The sequence below is a fragment of the Zingiber officinale genome, chromosome 5B, assembly GCF_018446385.1.
Source record: "Zingiber officinale cultivar Zhangliang chromosome 5B, Zo_v1.1, whole genome shotgun sequence".
Taxonomy (NCBI): domain Eukaryota; kingdom Viridiplantae; phylum Streptophyta; class Magnoliopsida; order Zingiberales; family Zingiberaceae; genus Zingiber; species Zingiber officinale.
In genome coordinates, this window is record NC_055995.1 from 64,503,880 (window position 1) to 64,528,640 (window position 24,761).

The following is a 24,761-nucleotide window of genomic DNA, read 5'->3' on the forward strand; positions in this document are numbered from 1 at the left end:
TGTCTTTCTCTGATAGATCTTGCTTGAATGTACCATTTCTTGGATGCATTATTGTTGACTGATAATTTGTGGAGTGTTGTATTCTCTTATACATTCTCATTGATAAGGTGGGTGGTAGTAGTTCATTATGTTACACTCTTATGCAGGATGTTCTCGGTAGGGTGCATATATGGTAGAAATGATGATGGACACAGATTTGGTTTCTTTTGTCATGCTGCCCTGGAGTTTCTCCTTCAAAGTGGATTTAAACCTGTGAGTTAAAATGATGACACACTTTCTTTTTCTTTTATTTTCTTCTGGAAGTTATAACCTTGCACACTTTTATTGACTTTGCATATAGGGTCATTTTCTTTGAGAAAATATTCCTTCTCTTTAAGGGTCATTTCTACTAGTGTTATAGATTATATAAATAAAAATAGGAAATATATGGATATGATTTATCTTAATTGTAGGATATGATTTACCTTGATGATAGAGATTTGATTAAGTCTAGATACTCTCTTTGTATATGTATGAAATTGATGAATAAAATTAATAACATTTTTTTCTTCTCAAATTTTTTGACGTGGTATCAGAGCAAACCCTAGCCGCATGTCAAACCCTAGTCATCAGTCCAAATCTTAGCCTCCTCTTCTCTTCCATTATTGATCGATGACGAGAACTATTCTCTTGCATTAGCTGCCGCTGGCATAGGAGGAACCATCAATCGCTGGTATGTCATCACCCAAATTCTAGTCATCGGAATCTCCACGCGTGAGCGCACGTGTCGTTTTGAGTTTCTGGTCCAGTCCCATGAGTCGCTGTGTGAAAGCACATTCATTATTGGAAATCTCTTTGGTTGTCACTATTTTGTTTGCCCTGCTCCATGCAGCATCTTCATATATTTGATTGAGTGAGCATCTGTTCGGGTGTGAGACTTTTTTTGGCAACCGATTAAGAGTTTCTTTGATATCCTAGATTTAGTTATATGTTTTCTTTTGTTCTTGCTGCTTTTATTGATATTATTACTGTAAAAGAATTCATACAAAACAAAAACTTACCATGCTCTAGGAGAAGAAATTGAAGAAGAACTTGCCATCGAAGAGCGACTACAAATGAACGAACAACCCTTCACCGTTCACAAACCAAATACCCTTCGTCTTCTTGATGTTCTCTTCGCACACCTTTCCTCTGATTGCCTTGGACGCTTATATAGGAAGAGCGATCATAACGTGTGTAATAATCGATCATTATAGAGGACGAGGAATGAGCAAGTAATGCTCATTCTCTCATTAACGCGTGCACACATCTCCCACTCGTCCAACTAAATCTATAAAGGTCATCTAGTCACAAAGATCATGTAAGAACATTCAATTCATACTTAAGGGAAAATGGTTCGTGTAATAGCAAACACAACAATTACTATTAAGAAGGTTGTTAAACTTAATTTAGCTACTATGTCAAACAAATCAAAGACATCAATATCTTGCCTTTGCCTATTAAATCATTTACATTAATATGAACATCTCTAATATCTCATAATGACTAATATGTCGAGAGCAAGTTTAGTATTTCCATTCAATATAATTATTCACAATTATATTTTATGTACTAAAAAAAAAAATATAATTGGTCCACCAGTGAATAAATGTCAAAGATGTAAATCTATTTTAATCTTCCTTTTTAGTTAGAATCTATTTATTCTAATTAGTCGTTTTCCTAGTTATGCTTCATAGACCGAATCATCCATATAGATACATGTTAAAGTAGTAGACACTGATTAGAACTTTAAGTAAATAGTTAAATAGTCACTTAGGGTAAAATTGAGATTAACTTATAATCTCAAAGGTCTCATATAGTAGAGAAGCAGAGATCCATTCTCCTGCTACCCTTATTGTCGCTATATCACATGTGGTATGAATCACTTACTACGATATATTTTTTTCTTTACCAATAAAGAGTGCATGTTTTTCTCAAAATTTAATATCGTACATATTTTGATATAGACATACCTAATGTCTAATCCTAAATTCAACTTATGAATTCAAATATGGCCTTTAGCAGATCTAGTAAATAGTGGGTTCATTTACTCTATTATTATTAATACATAAATGATCTCATCTTGATACAATTATCAAGGCGACCCCAACTTATGGGTATATCTCTATTCACAAGTACATAAGTTGTTTCATAAGTAATGGTCTTACCTCTATTTATACTTAACAAATAAAGATGATTATCCTTATTAAGTGGACCAATCTCAACTTGCTAACATGCTCATCGAGACTTTTATTCAAATGTAACAACAACATATACAATAGATCATGATATTTTCATATATTTGATTGTCTTTACAATATGTTATATTTTTCGAAGTCCCAAAACTTCACATGTCCTTAAAATGACTCTTTAGTCAATGATTTAGTAAAATGATCTGTAAGCATAACACGTGTGGGGATATACTAAAAACTATCTTTTTTGTCAACAATTTTCTTTATAAAATTATACTTAATTTCTGTATGCTTGTGTTTATTGAGATATTTGCGATCCTTGTAAAAAGTTATAACACATTGATTGTCATAGTATACTATAACAAGACTCCCACTATCCTCAACAATCATTAGATGTTTTAGGAATCTTTTCAAACAGACAGCTTTTTGCATAGTCGCTGCGTAAGCCACATACTTAGCTTCCATTGTCAACAGTGCTACACAAGCCTGTTTTTGGCTATTCCATGAGATGACGCCTCCATCTATTAAGAAGGTATAGCCAGATTTGTAATCCTTTAGGCTCATATATGATCCTTGAAACAGAGACAATAATCTGTTGTCTCTTTGAGATATCTAAATATCCTCTTCGCCGCTTTCCAGTGTCTCGATCCTAGGTTTGACTAGAAACGGCTAACTAAGCTAATAATATACTTATATCAGGGCGAGTATATACCATAGTGTACATTAAACTACCAATGACACTGGCATATGGTTATCTCTTCATTTTGGCTATTTCTTCAGGAGTTGAGATACATGCTTTTGTTCATAATAGTATCTTTCATTGTAGGTATTTGTTTAATGTGGTGTAGCATTTTATTGATATAAACCTCTTCAGAGAAATTTAAAAGTCTTTTTTATCGATCTCTTATGATCTTTACTCCTAAGATGTACTCAACTTCTCGCATATCTATTATGTCAAATTGTGATGAAAGTTATGATTTGACTTCTATCACAAACTTTATATCATTTCTAGCTATTAGCATATCATCAACATATAATGATAAGATGATAAACTTTTCTTTTTTCTTTTCTTAGGTAAATACAATGATCCTTGATCATTTCGAAATTATAATATAAAATGATTTCATTATATCTTATGTTCCATTATTTTGATGCTTGTTTTAGCCCATATATAGACTTTTTAAGTCTACATACTCTATTCTTTTGACCTTCAGAATGTAACCTTTTGTTATGCCATATAGATTTCCTCGTCAAGATTACTATTAAGGAAAGCTGTTTTTACATCCATTTGATGTATTTCCAAGTCAAAATGTGCTACTATAACTAGGATGACATGTATTGACACAAATTTCACAACTGGAGAGAATGTTCCTTCAAAATCAATACCCTCCATTTGAATCTATCCTTTTGCAACTAGTTGAGATTTGTATTGATTAATCGATCTATCTGTTTTCCTCTTAATTTTGAGAATTCACTTATTCTTAATAGCCCTTCGACCTAAAGGAAGATCGACTAAATTCCAAACTTTGATTGTTTCTAAATCCCAAACTTGATTCTTTCTCATAGGCTCTATTTCCTTATTCATTACAACTTTTCATTTTTCTCTAATTGAGCATCTCAATGCTTTCTCAACTGTCCGAGGTTTCTCATCTTGGGAGAATTAGTAATGTCTCTTTTTTAATGTCAAATCTTCTTCAAGCAATAATTTGACGACTACTTCGTAGGTTGAACTGTTGAGAAACTAACTCATTCATCGGTAAATCACTCCCATTAGGTTAACTAGATTCAGACATCTTTTGTGATACCTGATTTGTTGATAAAGGAACACTATCCTTCTCTTCTATTATAAATAAAGGAATTATCTTATTAATTTCTCTCTTATTGGAACTTAGTTTCGAGAAAAGTAGCATCTCTAGATTCTATTTCAGAGATGCTTTCATCTTGTTATTCATCAATGAAAACATAATCCTTAGAAATATCATAATACCTTACAAAGATACACTTCTTACCTTTGATTCTTAATTTTCCGTATTTGTGCGTTAGTTGACCCCTAATGTCTCAGATTACTCAAATCTGATTTTCTGTCTGTCTAACGGTTATATGGAGAAGATTGAGTAGATTTAGAAGGCACTCGGTTAAATATATAGGTTGTAGCTAATAACGCATCTCCTCAATAGAAAATTGGCAAATTAGCTTGAGCTAGCATAGACCTAACAATATCTAGTAGAGTTTGATTTCTTAGTTCAGCACCCCCATTTTGCTATGGAGTTCTAGGGATAGCTGTCTAATAATCTCTTTCTCATTACATATTATCTTGAATTGATAAGATAAATATTCACCTCTACGGTTAGTGCATAAGGTTTGAACCTTACGTTCCAATTGATTCTCAATTTCGTTCAAATAACGATTGAATTAATCTAATGCTTCAAATTTATGAGAGATCAAATACACATAACCAAAACATGTGAAGTCATTAATAAATGTAATGAAATAAGAACTTCCATGTCTAGTGCAATGGTGATTCAGGCCTAATAGCCTTACCAAATGGTTTCTTAGTTGCTTTTCCAGCACGATAATGCTCACATATAGATAAGTTAACTTTAACATGAGTGCCGAGCAGACCCTCTTTAGCTAATCTATTCATTCGTTTTTGTTCTATATGTCTTAATCTAGCATAAACTTCATCATTTATATCAACATTGCTAGTAAGAGCAATGTTTGAAAAATAACCATTATTGCTATAATTAATATCTGGTTCTACATTAAAAATTATGAAACCATTTGATATATAATCCATGGTTTAAAATGAGTTAATACTTAGATCCACACAACGACTGTAAAAATTTATATAATAACCCAAAACAAGAAGACTAGTAATGAAAATAAAATTCCGTCGAATCTCAGGAGCATACAAGACATCATGTAGAAACAAGGTACGTCCACCACGTAGGTTAAGTTTGCAAGTGCCAACTCCTTTAACAATCTTTGCATTGTTTCCCACATATCCATTTGTTGCCGGCAGTACTCCACATATGTAGCTCAATCACGAGTTACATGCTTCGTTGCTCCTGAATGTATAATTCATAAAGGATAAGAATTAACTAGCAACATAATGCTCATGAAAGAAGATAAACATGAATCTACCTTTTTTGGCTAAGTATATTTTCGAGTAAAGTGACCTACAGTTATAACAAGTCAACCTGTTTTGAGGTTTCTTTTCATACTTCTTGTTGGGACATTTCGGGAGCTAGAGGGGGGTGATTAGCTTTGTTTGCTTGGTCGATGGAAAACACTCAAGCAAACGCTAACGCGAAGATTTACTTGGTATCCACTTCAAGATGAGGTCATTAATTCAAGGATCTAATTATCAAAACACTCATTCTCGGAAATACTCTGGAGGTGGAGAAACCTCATATAAATTTTCAACACAACAAGAAGAAACTGAGAAGCTAAACAAATGAAATCTTTCAAGATTTCTAACAATGAAACCCTAGCTTGCTCTCTTCTTATTTGGAAACGCCTCTTGATGCTTAAAAATGTGACAACACTTTCCTCCAAGAACCTTCAAGAACCAGCGGTGAGACTCGAAAAGAAGATGTGAGAAGAGATACTACGTTTGAACTTACGGCCGCCTTTATATCTGCGCTTCTAGAGTTCCCAATAAACCTCTCAACCTGTGCAACGGTCATCTCCCAATCGATCGGCTGATCGATTGGGAGTTGCTGGATCGATTAGCTGATCAATCCAAAATGCTTCTGTGCTGTCAGAAGTGCTCGGAATCAATTGACCAATCGATTCTGGCTTTTCTTGCATTACTGTGAGAAATCGAACCCCAATCGATCGCTTGATAGATTGGAGTAGCCCAATCAATCAGATGATCAATTGGGAAGCCTTATGTGCTCACGCGACTTCCTCTCAATCGATCGGCTGATCGATTGAACTCCCTGCATCAAAAAAGCACTGCCCAATCGATCCACTGATCGATTGAACTTTGGCTCAATTGAGATCACCTGATCGATTGCGCAACCCTAATTTGCTCCATTCAAGTCTAGGGTTCCCTTGTCCAACATCCGATCAACCGTGACCTGTTGGGACTTCTTTATGCTAGCATCCAGTCAATTTTGACTTGCTGAGACTTCGTTACCAAGTGTCCGGTCAAACCTTTGACCCACTTGGACTTTTCTCCTCATGCCAAATGTTCAGTCAACTTTTGAGCCACTTGGACTTTTATCTAATGCCAAGTGTCTGGTCAAATTGACCTATTTAGACTTACCGTCTCATGCCCAGTGTTCGGTCCTTCATATCCCATTTGGACTTTCACACACCAGGTATCCGGTCACCTTGATCCACTTAGATTTCCACACGCCTGGCTTCACTCACCAGAGTTTTCCTTCTGCCTAGCTTCACTCACTAGGGCTTTTCATCTGACTTCACTCACCAAGATTTTCTCACTGTCTAGCTTCACTCACTAGGACTTTTCCAACTGTCTGGTTTTACTCACTAGGACTTTCATCCGCCTAGCTTCACTTACTAGGACTTTCCATCACCTAGCTTCACTCACTAGAATTTTCCATCTGCCTAGCTTCATTCACTAGACTTTTCAACTGTCTGCTTTACTCACTAGAACTTTCACACCAAGTATCCGGTCAACATTGACCCACTTGGATTTTCACCTTCTGCCAACCCTCCCGTTGGTCTTGTCCTTGCCTAACCTCCAGTTAGGACTTCCCAATCAAGTATCTGGTCAACTTTGACTTACTTGACTCTTCTTCACCTCAAACTGGTCAAACCTTGAACAGAGGAGAATTACACCAACAATCTCCCCAAACGGACAATTGCACCTGCAATCTCTATATATTATCAAATATCAAAACTCAAACATCAAGACTTAAGCTTGAGCCAACTTAAGCTTAGTCAAACTGGTTAACTTGACCCAGAAAATATTACACTAACAATCTCTCCCTTTTTGATATTTGACAATACGTTTAAGTTAGGCTAATCTCATCGCCTCAACTTCTTTTTCATGCCAAAGCATGAATGAGGATTTCCTTTATTCTCCCTTTTTTCAAAAGGGTAACCTCCCCCTTTGGGTAATAAAGGTTTTATAACTTAAACCCTACATTCTCCTCCTATGGCACACATCAAAAACTCTCCCCTTGAAGAGTTATCTACATGTTATTCGCAACCGTACTTGTTATTCACAACATCACAATGAAAGTCCATTCCCTTCATTGTACTTATATACTCATCCTAGAGCATATTTCCACTGTCCAATGCTCAACCTTGAGCATTCACAACAATGAAGTTTACAACCTTCCATGGTTTTGTTAAAAATAAATTCATGTCTTTAAGGACTAGCTCTCCCTCAAAACATGTTATAAACTTCTGTCATTGCACCAACAATGACTTAGAGTTCCTAAACTTTTAGGAAACCCCAAATTTGAAGTTTTGAGGTTCAAGAATCAATATTGAATGCAAACCTCATCCTAAACTTCAAATTAGTCTTCTTAACCATTCCATTCTTGTTATTATAAAATAAAATTACCTTGGAAAAATAGTTTTCTATTTAAATACATCCTATTTTCAAAGATTGACACAAAACTTGAAACCATTGAAAACTTTAATGTTTTGCTCTAGTTTATGTCTAACTCTACAGTGATGATTCCTATCAAAAGATAGTCTTCACTAAGGTTTTTCAAGAGTATTTTGAAATGATTTTCAAAACCAATTTTCAACCATATTATTTGGGCTAAATGCACATGACTTGTACAGTAGTTTTCCCAATGATTGGATAACACATAATCTATGTGTTTTGATGAAGCTAAAACTCAAATATATACACTTAATCAACATCTTGAGTTTTGTTCATCCTCCTAACATCTCATTTGTATCTAATGTGCACTAAAACACATATAAGTTAACTTGTGGTCTTTGTGAGATGTAGATATTGGTTTTCCCTAATCTAAGTGTTCATGCATATCTAGGCATTTTAAAAATTGATCATCCACCTAAGATGTCACTTGTTGATTAATGTATTGTCCTTAATTACAAAGAATTTAAAGTATGCATGATGATTTATGGCATACATCCTTAATTTCATTAACTCTTTCAGCATTTTTATTTCTAGGCTTATATATAGAATTCTTAGAATTTTTGCAAAGACCATTTTCTACCTTCCTATCCTTAGGTAAGGTGATTTTAGCATGATATGCCATATATTTTTTCTTAATTCTGTCATGCTTCCTATTTTCATGATAAATTGCATTAAAATGATAAAGATTACTTCTAGCATGCTTTTTATCATGACTTAAGGGAATTGCATCAATAAATGATACCTTGAGTTTGCTCTTTAGAGCTCCCCTGAGTTGAGTTTCCCCCTTGGCTCTTGACCGGAATATTCCCCCTTGGGCATTGACTCCGACAGTGCCCTTTTTTCTTGTACAAGAAACACACAATGTGTTCCTTGCCTTGATGTACTATGGGGCCAACTTTCCTTGGCTTCTCCTTAGCCTTTAGTGTCACTTGACCTTTCTTCTTGGTCAATTTTGGACACTTGCTCTTGTAGTATCCATTTTCCCTACACTCAAAGCATATAATGTGATTTTTATTATTACAATTTTAAATTTTTATACCTTCACATGTAGGGATGACACTTGATCCTCCATTTGATTTTGCTTGACTTATAGAGGTGACATCATCTTCCTCTCCATTTGACTCGGAAGTAGACGCCTCTTCTTGCTCTGGTATCAATGAATGACGCTCCCCCTCAATCCTAGATGTAGAGACCTCTTCATCTTCATCTTCATCCTTATGTACATGAAACAAAGAGTATACCCCTTTACCTTTGTCTTGGCACTCTAATGAGGATGGCTCTTCCTCAATTTCCTCCTTGGATGTTGAGCACCTCTTAATCTCCGAATTCTCTTCCTCTTGATCCAATGAGTTGCCCTCTTTGGATTCTTTATGATTTCGTGTAGTGGAGGATTCTTCATGGATCTTGTTAATTTGCTTCAAAGCTCCTTGACATTTTGATAGTCCCTAATTTGAATCAAAATGTTGCTGGGTAATAGATTGACTAACAATTTGGTCACTTTGTCATTGACCTTGCTTTTTTGATTTGTTCTTTGCTCCATTTGTTTTTCTTAAGGATTTTTCCTTTGCTATCCGTTAGAGCCTCAAATCCCTCTATTAGAGCAAATCATTACTCTATCTCCATCATAAAGAAGTTTTTGATTTTGATTTCCAAGAATCAAAGCTTGTAGATGTGAATGGTGGAGGCATCCTTGTGTTATATCCGAGTCCATCTCGGAAATCCATCTTCAAGTTGAACTCCTTTGATGATAATCTTTGACTTGTAAAAATTTGGGACTTCAATTTCTTCTTCTTTCTCTAGCTCTTTGCCCTTTCGGCGATGAGTTCGGTGAAGAGCGACCTTGCTCTGATACCATTTGTTTGGACACTTCAGGAGCTAGAGGGGGGGGGGTGGGTGATTAGCTCCGTTCGCTTGGTTGATGAGTTGTTGCAACGGAAAACACTCAAGCAAACGCTAATGTGAATTTACTTGATATTTTCTTCAATACTGAGGTGACTAATCCAAGGATCCGACCCTCTCTCACACATCCACTATCAAAACACTCCTCGGAAACACTCCGGAGGTGGAGAAACCTTGTACAAGTTCTCAACACAATAAGAAGAAACTGAGAAGCTAAACAAACGAAATCTTACAAGATTTACAATAATGAAACCCTAGCTTGCTCTCTTCTTGTTTGGAAACACCTCTTGATGCTTGGTAATGCAGCAACACTTTCCTCCAAGAACCTTCAAGAACTGGCGGTGAGACTCAGAAAGAAGATGTGAGAAGAGATACTGCGTTTGAACTCGCGGTCGCCTTTATATCTGTCCTTCTAGGGTTCCCAATCGATTGGGTCTGCTTCCAATCGATTGCCACGTAAGATCTGCGTGATCCCAGCCGTCCAAATCTCGCATCTTGCGTAATGGTCATCTCCCAATCGATCGGTTGATTGATTGGGAGCTGTTGGATCAATCGGCTGATCGATCCAGAATGCTTCTGTGCTGTCACATAAATCCCCGGAATCGATTGACCAATCGTTTCTGGCTTTCCTCGCGTTACTGCGAGAAATCGAACCACAATCGATTGTCTGATCGATTGGAGTAGCCCAATCGATTAGATGGTCGATTGGGAAGCCTTTTGTGCTCACGCGACTTTCTCTCAATCGATTGGCTGATCGATTGAGCTCCCTGCGTCAAAAAGTACTGCCCAATTGATCCATTGATCAATTGGACTCTAGCTCAATCGATTACTTGATCGATTGAGCAACCCTAACTTGCTCCATTTAAGTCTAGGTTCCCTTGCCCAACATCTGGTCAACCGTGACCTGTCGGGACTTCTTTATGCCGCTGGGACTTCGTCACCAAGTGTTCAGTTAAAACTTTGTCTCACTTGGACTTTTCTCCTCGTGCCAAGTGTCTGATCAACGTTTGATCCACTTGGACTTTTCTCCCCGTGCCAAGTGTCCGTTTCAACTGCTTGGCTTCACTCACCAAAACTTTTACACAAGTGTCCGGTCAACATTGACCCACTTGGATTTTCACCTTCTGCCAACCCTCCTGTTGGTCTTGCCCTTGCCTAACCTTCAGTTAGGACTTCTCAGTTAAGTATCCGGTTAACCTTAACCTACTTGACTCTTCTTTATCTCAAACTGGTCAAACATTGAGTAGAGGAGAATTACACCAACAATTTCTCCAAACGGACAATTGCACCTGCAATCTCCATATATTGTCAAACATTAAGACTCAAACTTGAGCCAACTCAATCTTAGTCAAACTAGTCAGATATTGCACCAACACTTCTTTCTTTTCTTCTTAATTGAGTCTTGCCCATCAGCAGCACTCACTTCTTTTCCCTTTCCCTTTCATTTCTTGAACCATTTTTTCTTATTCTTGGATCCAAATACTCCAACAAAACCTTCAGCTACAAAAACTTGTCCAAATTTTCTTACGAATTCAATTCTCTTAGCCTTAAGTTCAACATGGCGTGAGACATCAATGAAAGTCTTGATACTTTCACTATGTGTAAGGTTCTATTTCATCGTTTCCTAAGAATTAATAAGGGATCGGATTACTGCCTAAACATGTTGTTCATTAGTCAACTCATGATTAACAACCTTTAAATCTCGAATTATATTCGCCATTTCCTTTATATGTTGAGCCATGGATATATTCGGACGCTTTTTACATTTGTCAAACTTGTCAGCTGATGAAGCTTGCTTAAGCTAACTCCACTGTATTTTTCTCTTAGGGCAACCCAAATAGCGTGAGCTGATGGTAGTGGCTCATACTCGAATACTAGGTCATCTACCATTGAACTAATCAATATTTTCCTTAGCAGTGAAGTCATTTTTCTTTCATACTTTATAGACATCAAGATTATGTTTATATTGTAGAATCATGCCTTACGGTAGCAGGTTCTTTCATAAACTGATTTACAACTTCTAGAGCTTTTTATTCCTCAAGAACATATTATATCTTGAGATGTTATATTTTATAGTTATCCTCATATAATTTCTCTCCCTTATTGAGTCCATCGATGATGTTCTTAGTAGCCATGATCTAACATAAATAAATATATTATTCAGTAATTTAGTGTATTTTATATGTATATAATTTATGATTGACTCAATGTACATTTGAGTTAGCTTGCAAAATTAAGTGGTAATTATGCTTCCATTCATCATTTGTATGAGCCAATCTAATCAACATTGATCAATTGTATTACACACATCTCATCAAATGAACTAATCATTTACAAAAAAACATGAACTAATCATTTCAAGTTTCTTAACATATAACATAACTTTTTCATAAAACATAATTGTTCAAACATAACACTAGTTTCTACTATATGACTTTTATAAACTAAATGAGCTAATACTGTCGTTTATAACGACAGTAATAACAACATAACTCTAATAAGCTAGATAAGCGAATACCACTCTCAGACAAATACTAGTGCAGTGGTCAATACTATCCTTTTTATCCTGGACTCAATTGGAGCAATCTTAGGTAGGCCAACTTCAGGATTCTCAAGTTAGTCCATATTTGGATCTTCTTCTGAATCCTTTTCAAATTCTTCAGAATCCTCTTGATTCACAATGTGAAGTAGCTCTATGCACAACTCTGAATATGAGATGCGGCCTTCATAGCTCCCCCATACAAGGATGCCTCGACAGTGATTGAATCAAAGCCCAGATTCTATAATTGTCCAGGATTGGAAACTTTTCTCGCTTGAGTTTTCAGAATAATCAATCGAGTTGTTCAATATACCCTTTGACTCCGTAAATCGAGTTATACTCTATCTCCTGAATTGCCTCTCTCAGCTCATTTCGTTGTACGTTGTGACAAATCATCGTATATATCATCCGTGACATCTAGAATTGAAAATAATAATGTCAGTACAAAACTGACAAACTAGTAACAAAGCCAATTAAATTTAATTCACACATATGCATGGATCCAATACACAGAATAATTAAGCAATATGAAAAATAATTTTTCTTTTTTTGAGGAGCTTCAGTTGACCTACACACTGGATTGGTCGATTGGGAAATTGGATCTTAAGCATTAGCTTAGTCCCTTGTCCTTATTAGAACTGATCTAATTGACCTAAGCCCATTTAATTTAGACATATTGATCAAATTGAGGTTCATTTGATCAATTCAGGCTCATTGGACAATCTGGCCCATTAGAAAAAATCTAGCTCATGTGATCAAATCTGGAATGATCCAGCCCAATAAATCAAACTGACCTAATTTTAATTAGCCCAGACCAATTTAATTATACCATCCCAATTAGATTCAATCTGGTCTGATTGGATCAAACTGATCTGAATAAACAAGTCATTTTGAATCAGACCGGTTTTAGTTTGGACCAAACTAATCTGGTTAAACCAACTAATGGTTTGAAACAGATCGGGATCCAATTGGACCAACTTGGTTGGTTCAAATGAACCAAATTGATTCTTTTACTTTTTTTTTTAATTTTTTTTAAATCAAACTTTTTCTCACTTCTTCGCCGCACTTGTCCGCACAACGCCCATACCCACGCCGTGATGTGGTTGCCGACCACAGCCGCTAATCGTCGGCCTCGACAACCTTTCACATCCGCGACAATCACGATTGCTAGCCATGGTCACTGATCGCCAACCTCCTAATGCGGTCGCTGGTTCTATCCAGCCACGGAAGTCGATCGCCAGCCACCTGGCATGGTCACCGAGGCCCGCAACAGTCAATTTCTATTGCGACAGTCCAGGCAACGGAGAAAATGATACACTGTTGCTTTTCTCGGCACGACTATGCAGCCTTTGCTCTGTTGTGGTCGCCGAAGGGATTTCTCCTTTGCCGAGCATTACTCGCTCTGATACCATTGTTATTATAAGAGAATTTGTACGAAACAAAAACTGACTGCTCTAGGAGAAGAAATCAGAGAAGAACTTGCTGTCGAAGAGCGATTATGAACGAACGAACAACCCTTCACTGTTCATAAACCAAATCCCTTTCGTTTTTTTATGTTCTCTTTGCACACCTTTCCTTTGATTGCCTTGGATGCTTATATAGGAAGAGCGATCGTAACGTGTGCAATAATTACTCATTATAGAGGAAAAGGAATGGGCAAGTAACACCCATTCCCTCATTAACGTGTGCAATCATTGCACATGTCCAACAAATATAACTGAGAAGAAGTCTGTCTGTCAAATTCTCTCAATCTACTAAGAACTGTAAGAGTCTTCATCTATACCAATTACTATCATTGCCAAGTCTAGTAAGGCAAATACATGTTTTATTTCCTCATCCTCGAATAGGTCATTGATTCAGATGCCTCATATTATATGATAGGTAATTCTATTTTGTTTTGTACATTTTAGTCACATACCTTTACTTCTACTATTACTTTAGTAGAGGAGTCAACCTCTTTTGTTGTTGGGACACAATTACTCCAATTCCTTACACTCTATCTTAAGCTTACCTCAGTGGTCTTTTAATTGAATTTTGTAAGCAAACTCACTCGTATTCTTGATTGTCATGTCTCATTTTTACTTGATTATTGTCTTTTTTAAGATCTTATGACGAAGAAGATTATTAGTAAAGGCTGGGGGCCTTTACATCCTTGATGGACAGGTATTGAAGTTCATTGCTTGTTCTAGAATAATCATTCCATTCAAAGCACATTGTCGATTGAGTTAGCCTTCTCTCCCAGTATTGAAGAAACTGTCACCAATTTTATAGTTTGTCCTCGTTAGATTACGAGTCATATCAATTTGCTAAACATCATTGTCTTAGTTCAAGTCCAAGAGTCAATAAACGAGCTAGTGCTCCTTTTGAATTAGTTCATTCAGATATTTAGAGAGCTTGTCGTATTATGTCTCAACTTGGGTTTAAGTGTTTTGGTACTTTTGTTGATGATTATTCTCGTATGACATGGTTTATTTGATGAAAATTTGTTCTGAGTTATTCTTTCATTTCTCTGCATTTTTTGCTAAGAATAAAACTCAATTTAATGTTAACATGATAATGCTAACGAGTACTTATTGGAATAGTTTCAAATTTACATGACTCAATATGGCATTCTCCGTCAGACCTCTTGTATAAACACACCATCTCAACATGGGTTTGCTAAGAGAAAGAATAGACACCTTCTTGAAACTACAAGAGCTTTATTATTTCAATTGCAAGTTCCTAAACAATTTTGGGCACATGCAGTTTTCTTTCTAATTAATTGTATGCTATTGTCTGTTCTGTGAAACTCCTTATCATGTTCTTTTTCTAAATAAGTCATTGTATTGAACCTAGAACATTTGATTGTAACTGCTTATTCCAAATCTTTGAAGTGTGTTTTTCTTGGGTATTCTTAGGTTTAAAAAGGGTGTAGATGTTACTCTCCTAATCTTAACAAGTATTTAGTGTCCACTAATATCGCTTTTCTTGAGACCACACCTTTCTTTTCCTCTACCGATCGCCTTGTCACATCTTCTATTTCTAATCCTACTGAATCTATTCTTGTTAAACCTCTCATATAGGAGGTTTATTTTGGCAACATATTCCTCCTGATCCATATCTTGCTCTAGCTTCTTCATTAGCTAATCCAGTTTCAAGTGATGATCTACCAATTGCCCTTCGTAAAGGTAAATGTTAATGTACTTATTCAATGTCTTCTTTTCTGTCTTATAACCACTTATCATCATCTACTTGTTCCTTTATTGCATCTCTCGATTCTACATTCCTTCCTAAAATTGTTCATGAAGCTCTATCTTATCTTGGTTGGCGTAATACTATGATCGAAGAGATAAATACTTTGGATGGCATTGACACTCGAACCTTAGTCAAATTACCTACAGCAAAAAAGGCAATTGGATGCAAATGAGTGTTTATGGCTAAAGTCAATCTTGATAGGTCTATTGCTCGACTGAAAGCTCGTCTTATTGCTAAAGGCTATGTTCAAACTTATGGAGTGGATTATTCTAATACTTTTTCTCCTTGCTAAACTTACTTTTGTTCGGTTATTTATTTCCATGGAGGCCACTCTTAATTGGATCTTACATGAGTTAGACATCAAAAATACTTTTCTTCATGGTGACCTTTAAGAGGAAGACTATATGGAGCAATTGCTAGGCTTTATTGCTCGGGGGAGAATGGTAACTACTGTTTTTGTAAAGCTTTATATATTTTAAAACAAAGTCACTGTGTCTCTGGTTTGACAAATTTAGTCGACAAATTTAGTTAGGCGATTGAGAAGTTTGGAATGAAGAAATATATGTTTGATCATTATGTGTTCTATAGATAGTGCAGTGGGCACCCGCACATCTTATTGGTTGTATACGTGGATGATATTTTTATTATTGGGAATGATATTGCAGATATTTTTTTTCTTAAATCCTTTCTTTATAGTCAATTTCATATGAAGGATATAGGGATTTTAAAGTACTTCTTGGGCGTTGAGGTAACAAGAAGAAATGAATCTTCTTATCTCAGAAGAAATATATACTTGACTTATCCTATGAGATAGGAAGATTAAGAGCTAAACCATGTAGTATTCCAATGACTCCTAATCTACAACTCACAAAAGATAGTGAATTATTTGAGAATCCCGAGAGGTATAAAAGATTGATTGGAAAGTTAAATTATCTTATTGTGACTCGTCTAGATATTACATATTTAACCAGTATTATAAATCAATATTTGATTTCTCCAACAACTAATTATTGGGCAGTTGTAGAATAAATTTTGTTTTATTAGAAAGGAGCACTTGGACGAGATGTCTTGTATGACAATCATGACCATACTAAGGTTGAGTGTTTTTCAAATGCTGACTGGGCAAGATCCAAAGATGATCAGAGATCCATATCTCCTTATTGTATCTTGGTTGGGAGAAATATAGTTTCATGAAAAAGTAAGAAATAGAATGCTGTCTCACATTTCACTGCAGAATTAGGATATAGAGATTTGACAAATGTGTGTGAGATAATATGGATACATTAGCTTCTGACTGAAGTAGGTCTTAAAATTTTAGTACCAGCTAAATTGTGGTGTAATTACCAAGCGACTCTACATATTGCTTCCAATATCTTATTTCATGATGTTGAAATTAATTATGATTTTGGCCGTGAAAAAATTCAGCAAAGTGTGATCTTTACAGGGTATGTGAAGATATAAGATCAGAGATATTTTTCACAAAAGTTTTAAATGAGGTTTGGGTAGACGATTCAGAACCGATGGTTCAATAGTTCTAGGAATGTCGACCCTTAACCTTAACCATTTAAGACGGTTACAATTCATAGTTCGGAACCACCAATTATAATTCGATTCATGGTTCACGACAAATTAAAATTATTATTTGTTAATTAAAAAAATATAAATTTATAAAAATTTAAAATAGAAAAAAGAGCTTGTACTTCTTCGGGATATAGAGAAATCAAAACCCACATTATTTATTTTTTTACCTTATTACCTTAGAAAGTGGTGTTATGACTTACTTCTCAACTCTCTTTATCTTGGGAATCAAATAATCTCACCTATTTAATTTTTTTTTTTTGTCAACAATCGAAATCGGCAATTTCAACCGTTGAAATAGCCTTCATTTTTTAATAGTACGTCTTCTTCTATTACTCTATTACCAATGTAATTAAATTTGATGATACAATTCATACACCAATTTTCATGCTTACAGTAGAGCTATCAAAATTAGAAATAAAAATTTCTTCTGCTAGTATTCTTTCGGTTCTAAGTGGGAAGATATTTGGTTTTATCATTATGAACCTGTAAAAGTCAAAGGCTCATTATCATAGAAGCACTCACCTTTCAATGCTCGGATCGCTTCCATGGTCTTTAATGATGAAGAATGAAATGGGAGCATCCTTTCCATGCTGTCACCTTTTAAAAGGGGAGTTAAAAAAAATTTTCTTTCCTATAAATAAAACTTTCCCACCCTTCTCTTTACTTCCCCTTCTTCTCGGAATTAATTATTACTCCATTTCACTCTCCTTTTTATTTTTGCCTAGGTAAAATTTGAAAAAGTACACACACGGTTTGAATCGGTGGTTCAAATCGCCAATTCATGGTTATTTTCATGCTTGAACCGGTATCGACCCATCCCCAGACTGGCGGCTTCTGGTTTTGGCCTGTTTAACCGGGTCAATGGGTAACTGGTCCGTTGACCCAGTTACGTGTCTAGGCCCGGTCTAGGTTCGGGTCGATTATCTTTGTAACAAGCTGAGCATGATCAATATTTATGCCCCAGCTTGAGGGGGAGTGTTATATATTATATAAATAAAAATAGGAAATATAGGGATACGATTTATCTTAATTGTAGGGATTTGATTAAGTCTAGATACTTTCTATATATGTATGAGATTGATGAATAAAATTAATAATATATTTTTGCTTCTAAAATTTCTTAACAATTAGTATTAAACTCAACACATGTCATAGCTATATTCATAGATAAGAGACATCAATTTAGCTGACCAAATTAAGAATCTCTTAGTAGAGAACTATATAGAGTTTCTCATAAATATCGTACTTGAAATGATGGTTAAAGGTAGCTTAATGAATCTGCATCTTTTTCGGATGTATGTTGCTGTATGCATTTTATACCTCATTGGAAGTTATACTGCCATCATATCACTTGCATGCATCTACTTCGTGGTTAAGTTATTGAACACCTAGACCACTAAGCAAATATATCATCCTCCTGGCTGTCACCCTTCTTTAATTGAGTGCCTCATATCCAGTGATGTTGCTACCCTACGCAAAACTTGTTGGTACAAAAAACACACAGCCCTTGGCCATAGATCAACTCCACAAAGGGATTGAGCACTCAGCAAAATCAGTTATCCACCTATGTCTACTGCACTGTGCCAAACCTCAAATTGTTTTCTAATGCTTCCTCCATGCAAAAAAAATGTCATCACAAGAGATTCTCTGGGGATATAATTAGGAGATAATTCACTGTTTCATGAAGGATCAAATGGCGTCACAAGGCAAACTGCTATTTAGTAGGCTTTTGTAAGATTAAACACTTGTGGCTTTAGCAATCGAACAGCAGTTCCATAAACTACTGCTTGTAACTGATGAGCCAACAGTTCTGACTCACAATTATTACTCTCACTTTATATGAAACTAGAAAGCTCAGGGAATTGATTGAAAGTCAAAATTTTCATTTTTTTTATAAAAAAACAAAATGCACCCTAGACACTTGTAGATCATGTTTGCATAGAAAATTTCTATTCCGCTTTTTGATATTTTGAACGATAGCACATCCTCTATAATAGCTGTCTACAAATGTAAACATTTACGATTAGTTTCATGGTATTAAGAATTTTGATAACGTGAAATAGCATACTGTCCCCATACAAGAGTACACTTGATTTCCCGGTGAGTCAAATAGAAAACATGACAAATATTGACTTTGTTAAAGATGACAGTTACTGATCAGCTTCATGTAACTCTTTGAGGAATTGTGGTAACTTGCATCTGCTGCCACAGTAACTTGCCAAAATCTTGCAGCTCTGATGAGAAAATCAGGACACTTGATCCATGGGACGTGGGAGCCTGCATGTCATTGAGATTTCCAAAATTCAGTCTCAAATTATATGCTCAAAAGCCTCACACTTGTTTTTTTTTGGTATTGTGTTGGCTCAGATATTGGTGGTTAAATCACACCTTCTCTTGTGTTTCTCCATTGGGGTGAATTCAAGTCATTTCATCAATGTCTCCTTCCTGTGCAATGCTAGTGTGATTATAACATTCATGTCCATTTTGTAAAAGGGTAGCTCGGTGCACGAAGTTCCTGTCATGCGGGGTCTCGGGGAAGGATCCATTGTACACAGCCTTACCCTGCTTTTTGCAAGTGGCTGTTTTCAGGATTCGAACCCGTGACCTTTTGGTCACAAAACAACTTTACCGTTGCGCCAATGCTCTCCTTCATTCATGTCCATTTTGTGTTGATCAGTAATAATAAGTGATTTAACAAATATGCTCCGCATAATATTGGGTATAACAACAGTTGGAAATAATTATTTTTTGTAATCAATTGGTTGAATAGGGACATGGATAGGTAATTCGCGAGCAAACTATTGTAAACCAATTGCTAGGGTAAATGAGAAATTAATGTCCCAAACTATTCAGTGATGGAGGAAACTATAATATTCATTGTTTTGGTTTAGCTTGATTTGACAAGGACATGAACTTGTACACGAGTGTGGTCTATGGTTGCAGGCACATGAACATTAATTCGAGTGTGCATTAATGTTTGTTTGTGTTTGACTAAAATCAAGAAAATTCTAAGACGAGCATTAATTGCACATAAAAGAATGTTAGTTCCAATCACATCGAAGCAATGCTGTTCGACGCTTACTTGCACGGTGCCAAATGGAATTGTGGGAATAGTGTGACACTATCAAAATCTATGCTGATAAATCATAATTATTTAGATGTGGCAACAATATCTTAGAGAGAGAGAGTATAATCCTTGCCTTGACCATGAATCTCGTATCTGAACCAATAAACTTAGCCTAGGTATGTTGATATCCAAAGGGGCGAGTCAACATCAGAACATGCTACCCAAAGAGTATGTAAATTTGCTCAAAGTGTTACACTTAGGCTAAAATCTTTCATCTCAAATTTAATCTGGGGGCATGAGTTTTCTTTCTTAGAAGGGAGGGGCTTTGTTGATTGTGTTATATATCCTTCAGAACTTATCAAGTAGCACAAAACAATACATGAAGTGATAGTGGTCGTCGAGATAGATTATGAAATGCCATTTGACATTGGAACATGCCCTTCTTCTCCATTCCTTCGACAATGGAGTTTTTAAATTTTGGTATTGTTGGTAGTACCAGGGGGAGCAGTGACTACCAGCTATCAAATAAATGAATGGTTTCCTATGGTAAGGGGTTTCATTAGGGTGATTCACTGTCACCTTATTTAATTTTAGTCCTGAACTGTGAACACTCACTTAACTATCTTGGTGGGTTCTCTGGGAGTGTTAAACACTAAGGTTTCTAATACTTCAGTTAACCAATGACATTGTATCAGTCTCCATTGGTGAATCATCAAGCAGTTTGCAATTTATGAATTACCTTAGAAGCTTTCTTGTCATTCAGAAAACTCAAAATTGATCTTGATAAAAATCGACCTTTCTAATACTGGCAACAACTGAGATGTAAAATTAATTGCATGCTTACTTTCCCTATCACACCTATGTCTATCAAGTACTTAGGGTTTCAACTGAGGATGGAACACCAAATTAAGGATATTGGAAATCTTATCTCACAAGTGGTAAACCTCTTCAACCAAGGCAAAAAGTGTTTCTATCTACTGGGGTTTGATAGATTCTCATCAATGATATATTGTCCTCTGGTATTTTTTCCACATGGGTTTTGAAGGAGTTGGATAAGATTAGAAGGCATGCCAATGACAAATATGTATGCTCTCCCCTTCTTACAATGTAGAATCATTAGACATGGTTTGTAATTGTTCAAGAGCTTGGGCATCAACAAATTAAGAATTTTCAACCAGTCCTCCCTAGCTCTTCCTTTCTAGGGCCATGCACCAATGGGTAGCGTTGATAAAGGTTTCTATACATTAGTATTGGAAAATGATTATTCCTAATAGCCTTTGGTCCTATTCTTTCAAGTCCTATTCTTGAAAGAATATATGACACAACCTCCCGGCATGGTGTAGCAGCAAAGCGTTCAGCAGACTCCTAATCACTCATGGTTCTAATTCCAACAATGGCGCATTGCAGGGCATTTTTCTAGGAAGTTGGCTACTAGCATGGATCCGCTTGTGCTTCTGGATTTACCTGGTGTGCCAATGGGGGGAAGGCCACCCACATCTAGGATTACTTGAGCCCAGACACCTTGATTACCAAAAAAAAAAAAAAAGAATATATGACATGTCTATGAGTTTTTTGTTTTGAGCATCGATGAGCAAATTTGCAAGAGTTTCCTTTTTGGCATGGGGGTTGGTATGGTGGCTTTTGTCAGGAGCGGATAGTCGATTCAAATACGAGTTACATTACGAGATGGGGGAGTGGTGAATCAACGAAGTTTTCAAGTTAAAACTTTCTTGCAAGACAAATGCAATCAAACTTGTTAGAATCACGGTAGGTGCTTGTGTGTTAGCTTGTTAGTACCACATGAGGTTCTCGTGGTTGTTCATGTAGAGGTATTAGCCTATGTGTAACACTTTTGAGATGAAAGGTTTTAGCCTTAAGGGTATGTAAATAATGTCAATCCATCCAAAGCTGTGTGTTGACAATTGGAAAGGTGTGTTGATTATTTAAAAGGACATGGTTTGTATTGTCATACCAGCATCCCACCAGTTTGAGCTGTTGACGTACCAATGAGCTGACTGACCAAAACCCAAACCACTTAGATCGACTTCAAGAGATTTCATCCAACAACAACTGCATAGAATAGTTTACATTCTGATTTTCTTTGGACTGCTATACTTCTTGTGTCAACTGGGACTCAATGATCCAGGTATATTACAAGTTTACCTCTCATGTAAGCTTCCTTTACTTTCGAACTGATCTTATCCTATATTATATGCTTTGCGGGATCTTATTTTTACTTTACAAATCTTAAGCTTTTGTTTGTTGCTTGGACAGGATATTTTACATTGCCATGATTGGTCCAGTGCTCCTGTAGCATGGTTATTTAAAGAACACTACATTGACTGTGGACTGAGTAATTCTCGAGTTGTCTTTACAATTCATAATCTAGAGTTTGGGATACAGAACATTGGTAGAGCGATGAAATTTGCTGACAAGGCTACTACTGTTAGTATCTAGCTCTCTTGGTTATAGTATTTATGGAATTTATCATAATTGTCCTTTTCCCTATAGTTTTAAAATTTTATACAAAATTTTTGTTACCCTTCCTATAGTTTCCTTTTCACTTTTAATTCTGGAAATTGTCTTGTTAATTTATTGTACATTTAACATGTTTATATCTTCTTTTCTTCCAGATGTTTGTTGCAATATGATAGTTCATCGATGGATCTGTCTGCTCTTTTGAATACTTTTTTTTTATATTGGGGAAATGGTTGTCAAAGTGTATTATGATATATAAATGTCAAATATTACTTAAATTGTCATTACTCAATCCAGAAACAATCCCCTATGCCTTTAAAAGGGTAGGCCTCAAACTCGAGCATGACTGAATTGTTTTTTCATTCTATTCTATGCATAACGCCATGAGCAATGTGGGACTGATCAAAAGATACTGGGTATATTCAGTATCTCTGGCTTCAATCTTTGATGTCCTCATTAATTCAGATTATATCTTGCATTGTGGACCCATACCTATTAAATTAGATGGTCTGAACACCACTACTAATTGCATCTTGCCATCTTGGTATCATATATGTAAACTATAAAATGTAAACAATGATGTTCTTCTATTATTATGTTACATGTTTGGTTTTAATTTATGGATTCAGGTTTAAACATTCAAATATCTTACTTAATTGTACTTGTATGAATTCTACTTTGAATAGAATAAGAAAAATAAGGTTTTACTGCAATTTGTTCTTTTCCTATCCTTGTTGGACGTCAATGCAGGTGTCACAAACATACTCGAGAGAGATTTCTGGAAATCCTGCAATATCTCCTCATCTCTTCAAGTTCCATGGCATTGTAAATGGCATTGATCCAGATATCTGGGACCCATACAATGATCACTTCATCCCAGTAACACCTTTGACTCTTTCAACGTGTCTGCTACATAATTTTTCTACATTTATCTTTCTATATGTGCAATTTCTTTCTAATTTTGGTTGTAATACTCTTATTGAGAACATGATTAAAGTTAGGATATCCAGATGTAAAGTGTAACTAATAGTGGTTACTAGTTACTGCTTAGTCGATGTCAATGATTCCATCTCTGAAATGTAGTATAACTAGGGCAGCATGATAAATTAACCCACTGGATAAGTGAATTTTCATCAGAACTTTCATTAGTCAACCATGCAATCATTTAGTTGACATTTAGACTCCCATTACGTGAACGATGCTTGCAGAATTTGCATAACTATAAATATGCAAGTGCAGTGATTTCAGTCAGCCTTTGTTCAACACAATGTCCAAAAGTTGCATAACTTTGGCTCTAGCTGTTAGTATTGGGTTAGGCTGAAAATATTTAGCCGACTTTGAGCAGAAACAGATGAAAAACTTAGAGAGCTTTAGGAGAAAAAATCTCTCCTTGTATCCCCATTGATATGGTGGATGATGTGGAGCCTTCGAGTCGGGTCAAAGTCAAGAGGGCCAAATGACACAGCGGTCCAAGTCAAGGAAGGGTCAACATCCAAGGCCAGTGCGGTCGATCATCACAGTCGAGAGTTCATCCAACCAGATTGATGGACCGGTCGGACGTCGAGGCCCTCGACATTGATGAATTACTCAAGACGAGTTAACACTCTCTAGAGCCAAGACTTCTTAGCCACTCGAAGATGACATAACTAACTAGCTCGGTCGAGTAGTCCAGCCGATTGAAACTATGGTCCGATTGGACAGACTGGACGCCCGGTCAGATTGAGCTCTTTGGCTAAAATAGATAAGCTAAGTGAGGGATGAGTCTCCGACACTCTGTAAATCCGATCGGCCGCCCATGCAAGCGATGGCCGATTAGGTCATAGAAAGAACTCGATCGGTTGGTCACGTAAGCATATTGTGGGCCCCTCAACTTAACGGGCTTATATTCCTTTTTGAGATTTTATGCCACAGAGGACAGAGAATATTTTATCTGCAAGCTATACACTAGAAGCTTCCACCTTGTCAATCACAGAGATTGCGGGTCCATTTTGGGAGAGGTGTCAGAACATATTCATGATATGTCCTCTTTAGGAAACGCTTTGAGATTCATGCGTAAACAGTAACACTATAAAAAGGAGTCTTCATCTATAGGCACAGGTATGCAATGCTACGTGATTACACATGCTCTTAGACACTGTTTAGTCATACTATTGTTCACTC

At 36.1% G+C, this 24,761-nt stretch overlaps 1 protein-coding gene across 2 annotated transcripts in view; it reads left to right on the top strand.

Annotated features, from left to right (window-relative positions):
- The window catches only part of LOC121984462 (starch synthase 3, chloroplastic/amyloplastic-like), a 56,238-nt gene that overhangs the window by 17,613 nt on the left and 13,864 nt on the right, over window positions 1-24,761 (top strand). For both annotated transcript variants that reach the window (XR_006112908.1, XM_042537393.1), the window contains exons 10-12: window positions 147-252; window positions 22,398-22,568; window positions 23,352-23,480. Coding sequence is in view for 1 of the 2 variants with exons in the window: in XM_042537393.1 (XP_042393327.1) it covers window positions 147-252; window positions 22,398-22,568; window positions 23,352-23,480 (406 nt within the window). In the remaining variant the exon portion in view is untranslated. The remainder of the gene's footprint in view (window positions 1-146; window positions 253-22,397; window positions 22,569-23,351; window positions 23,481-24,761) is intronic.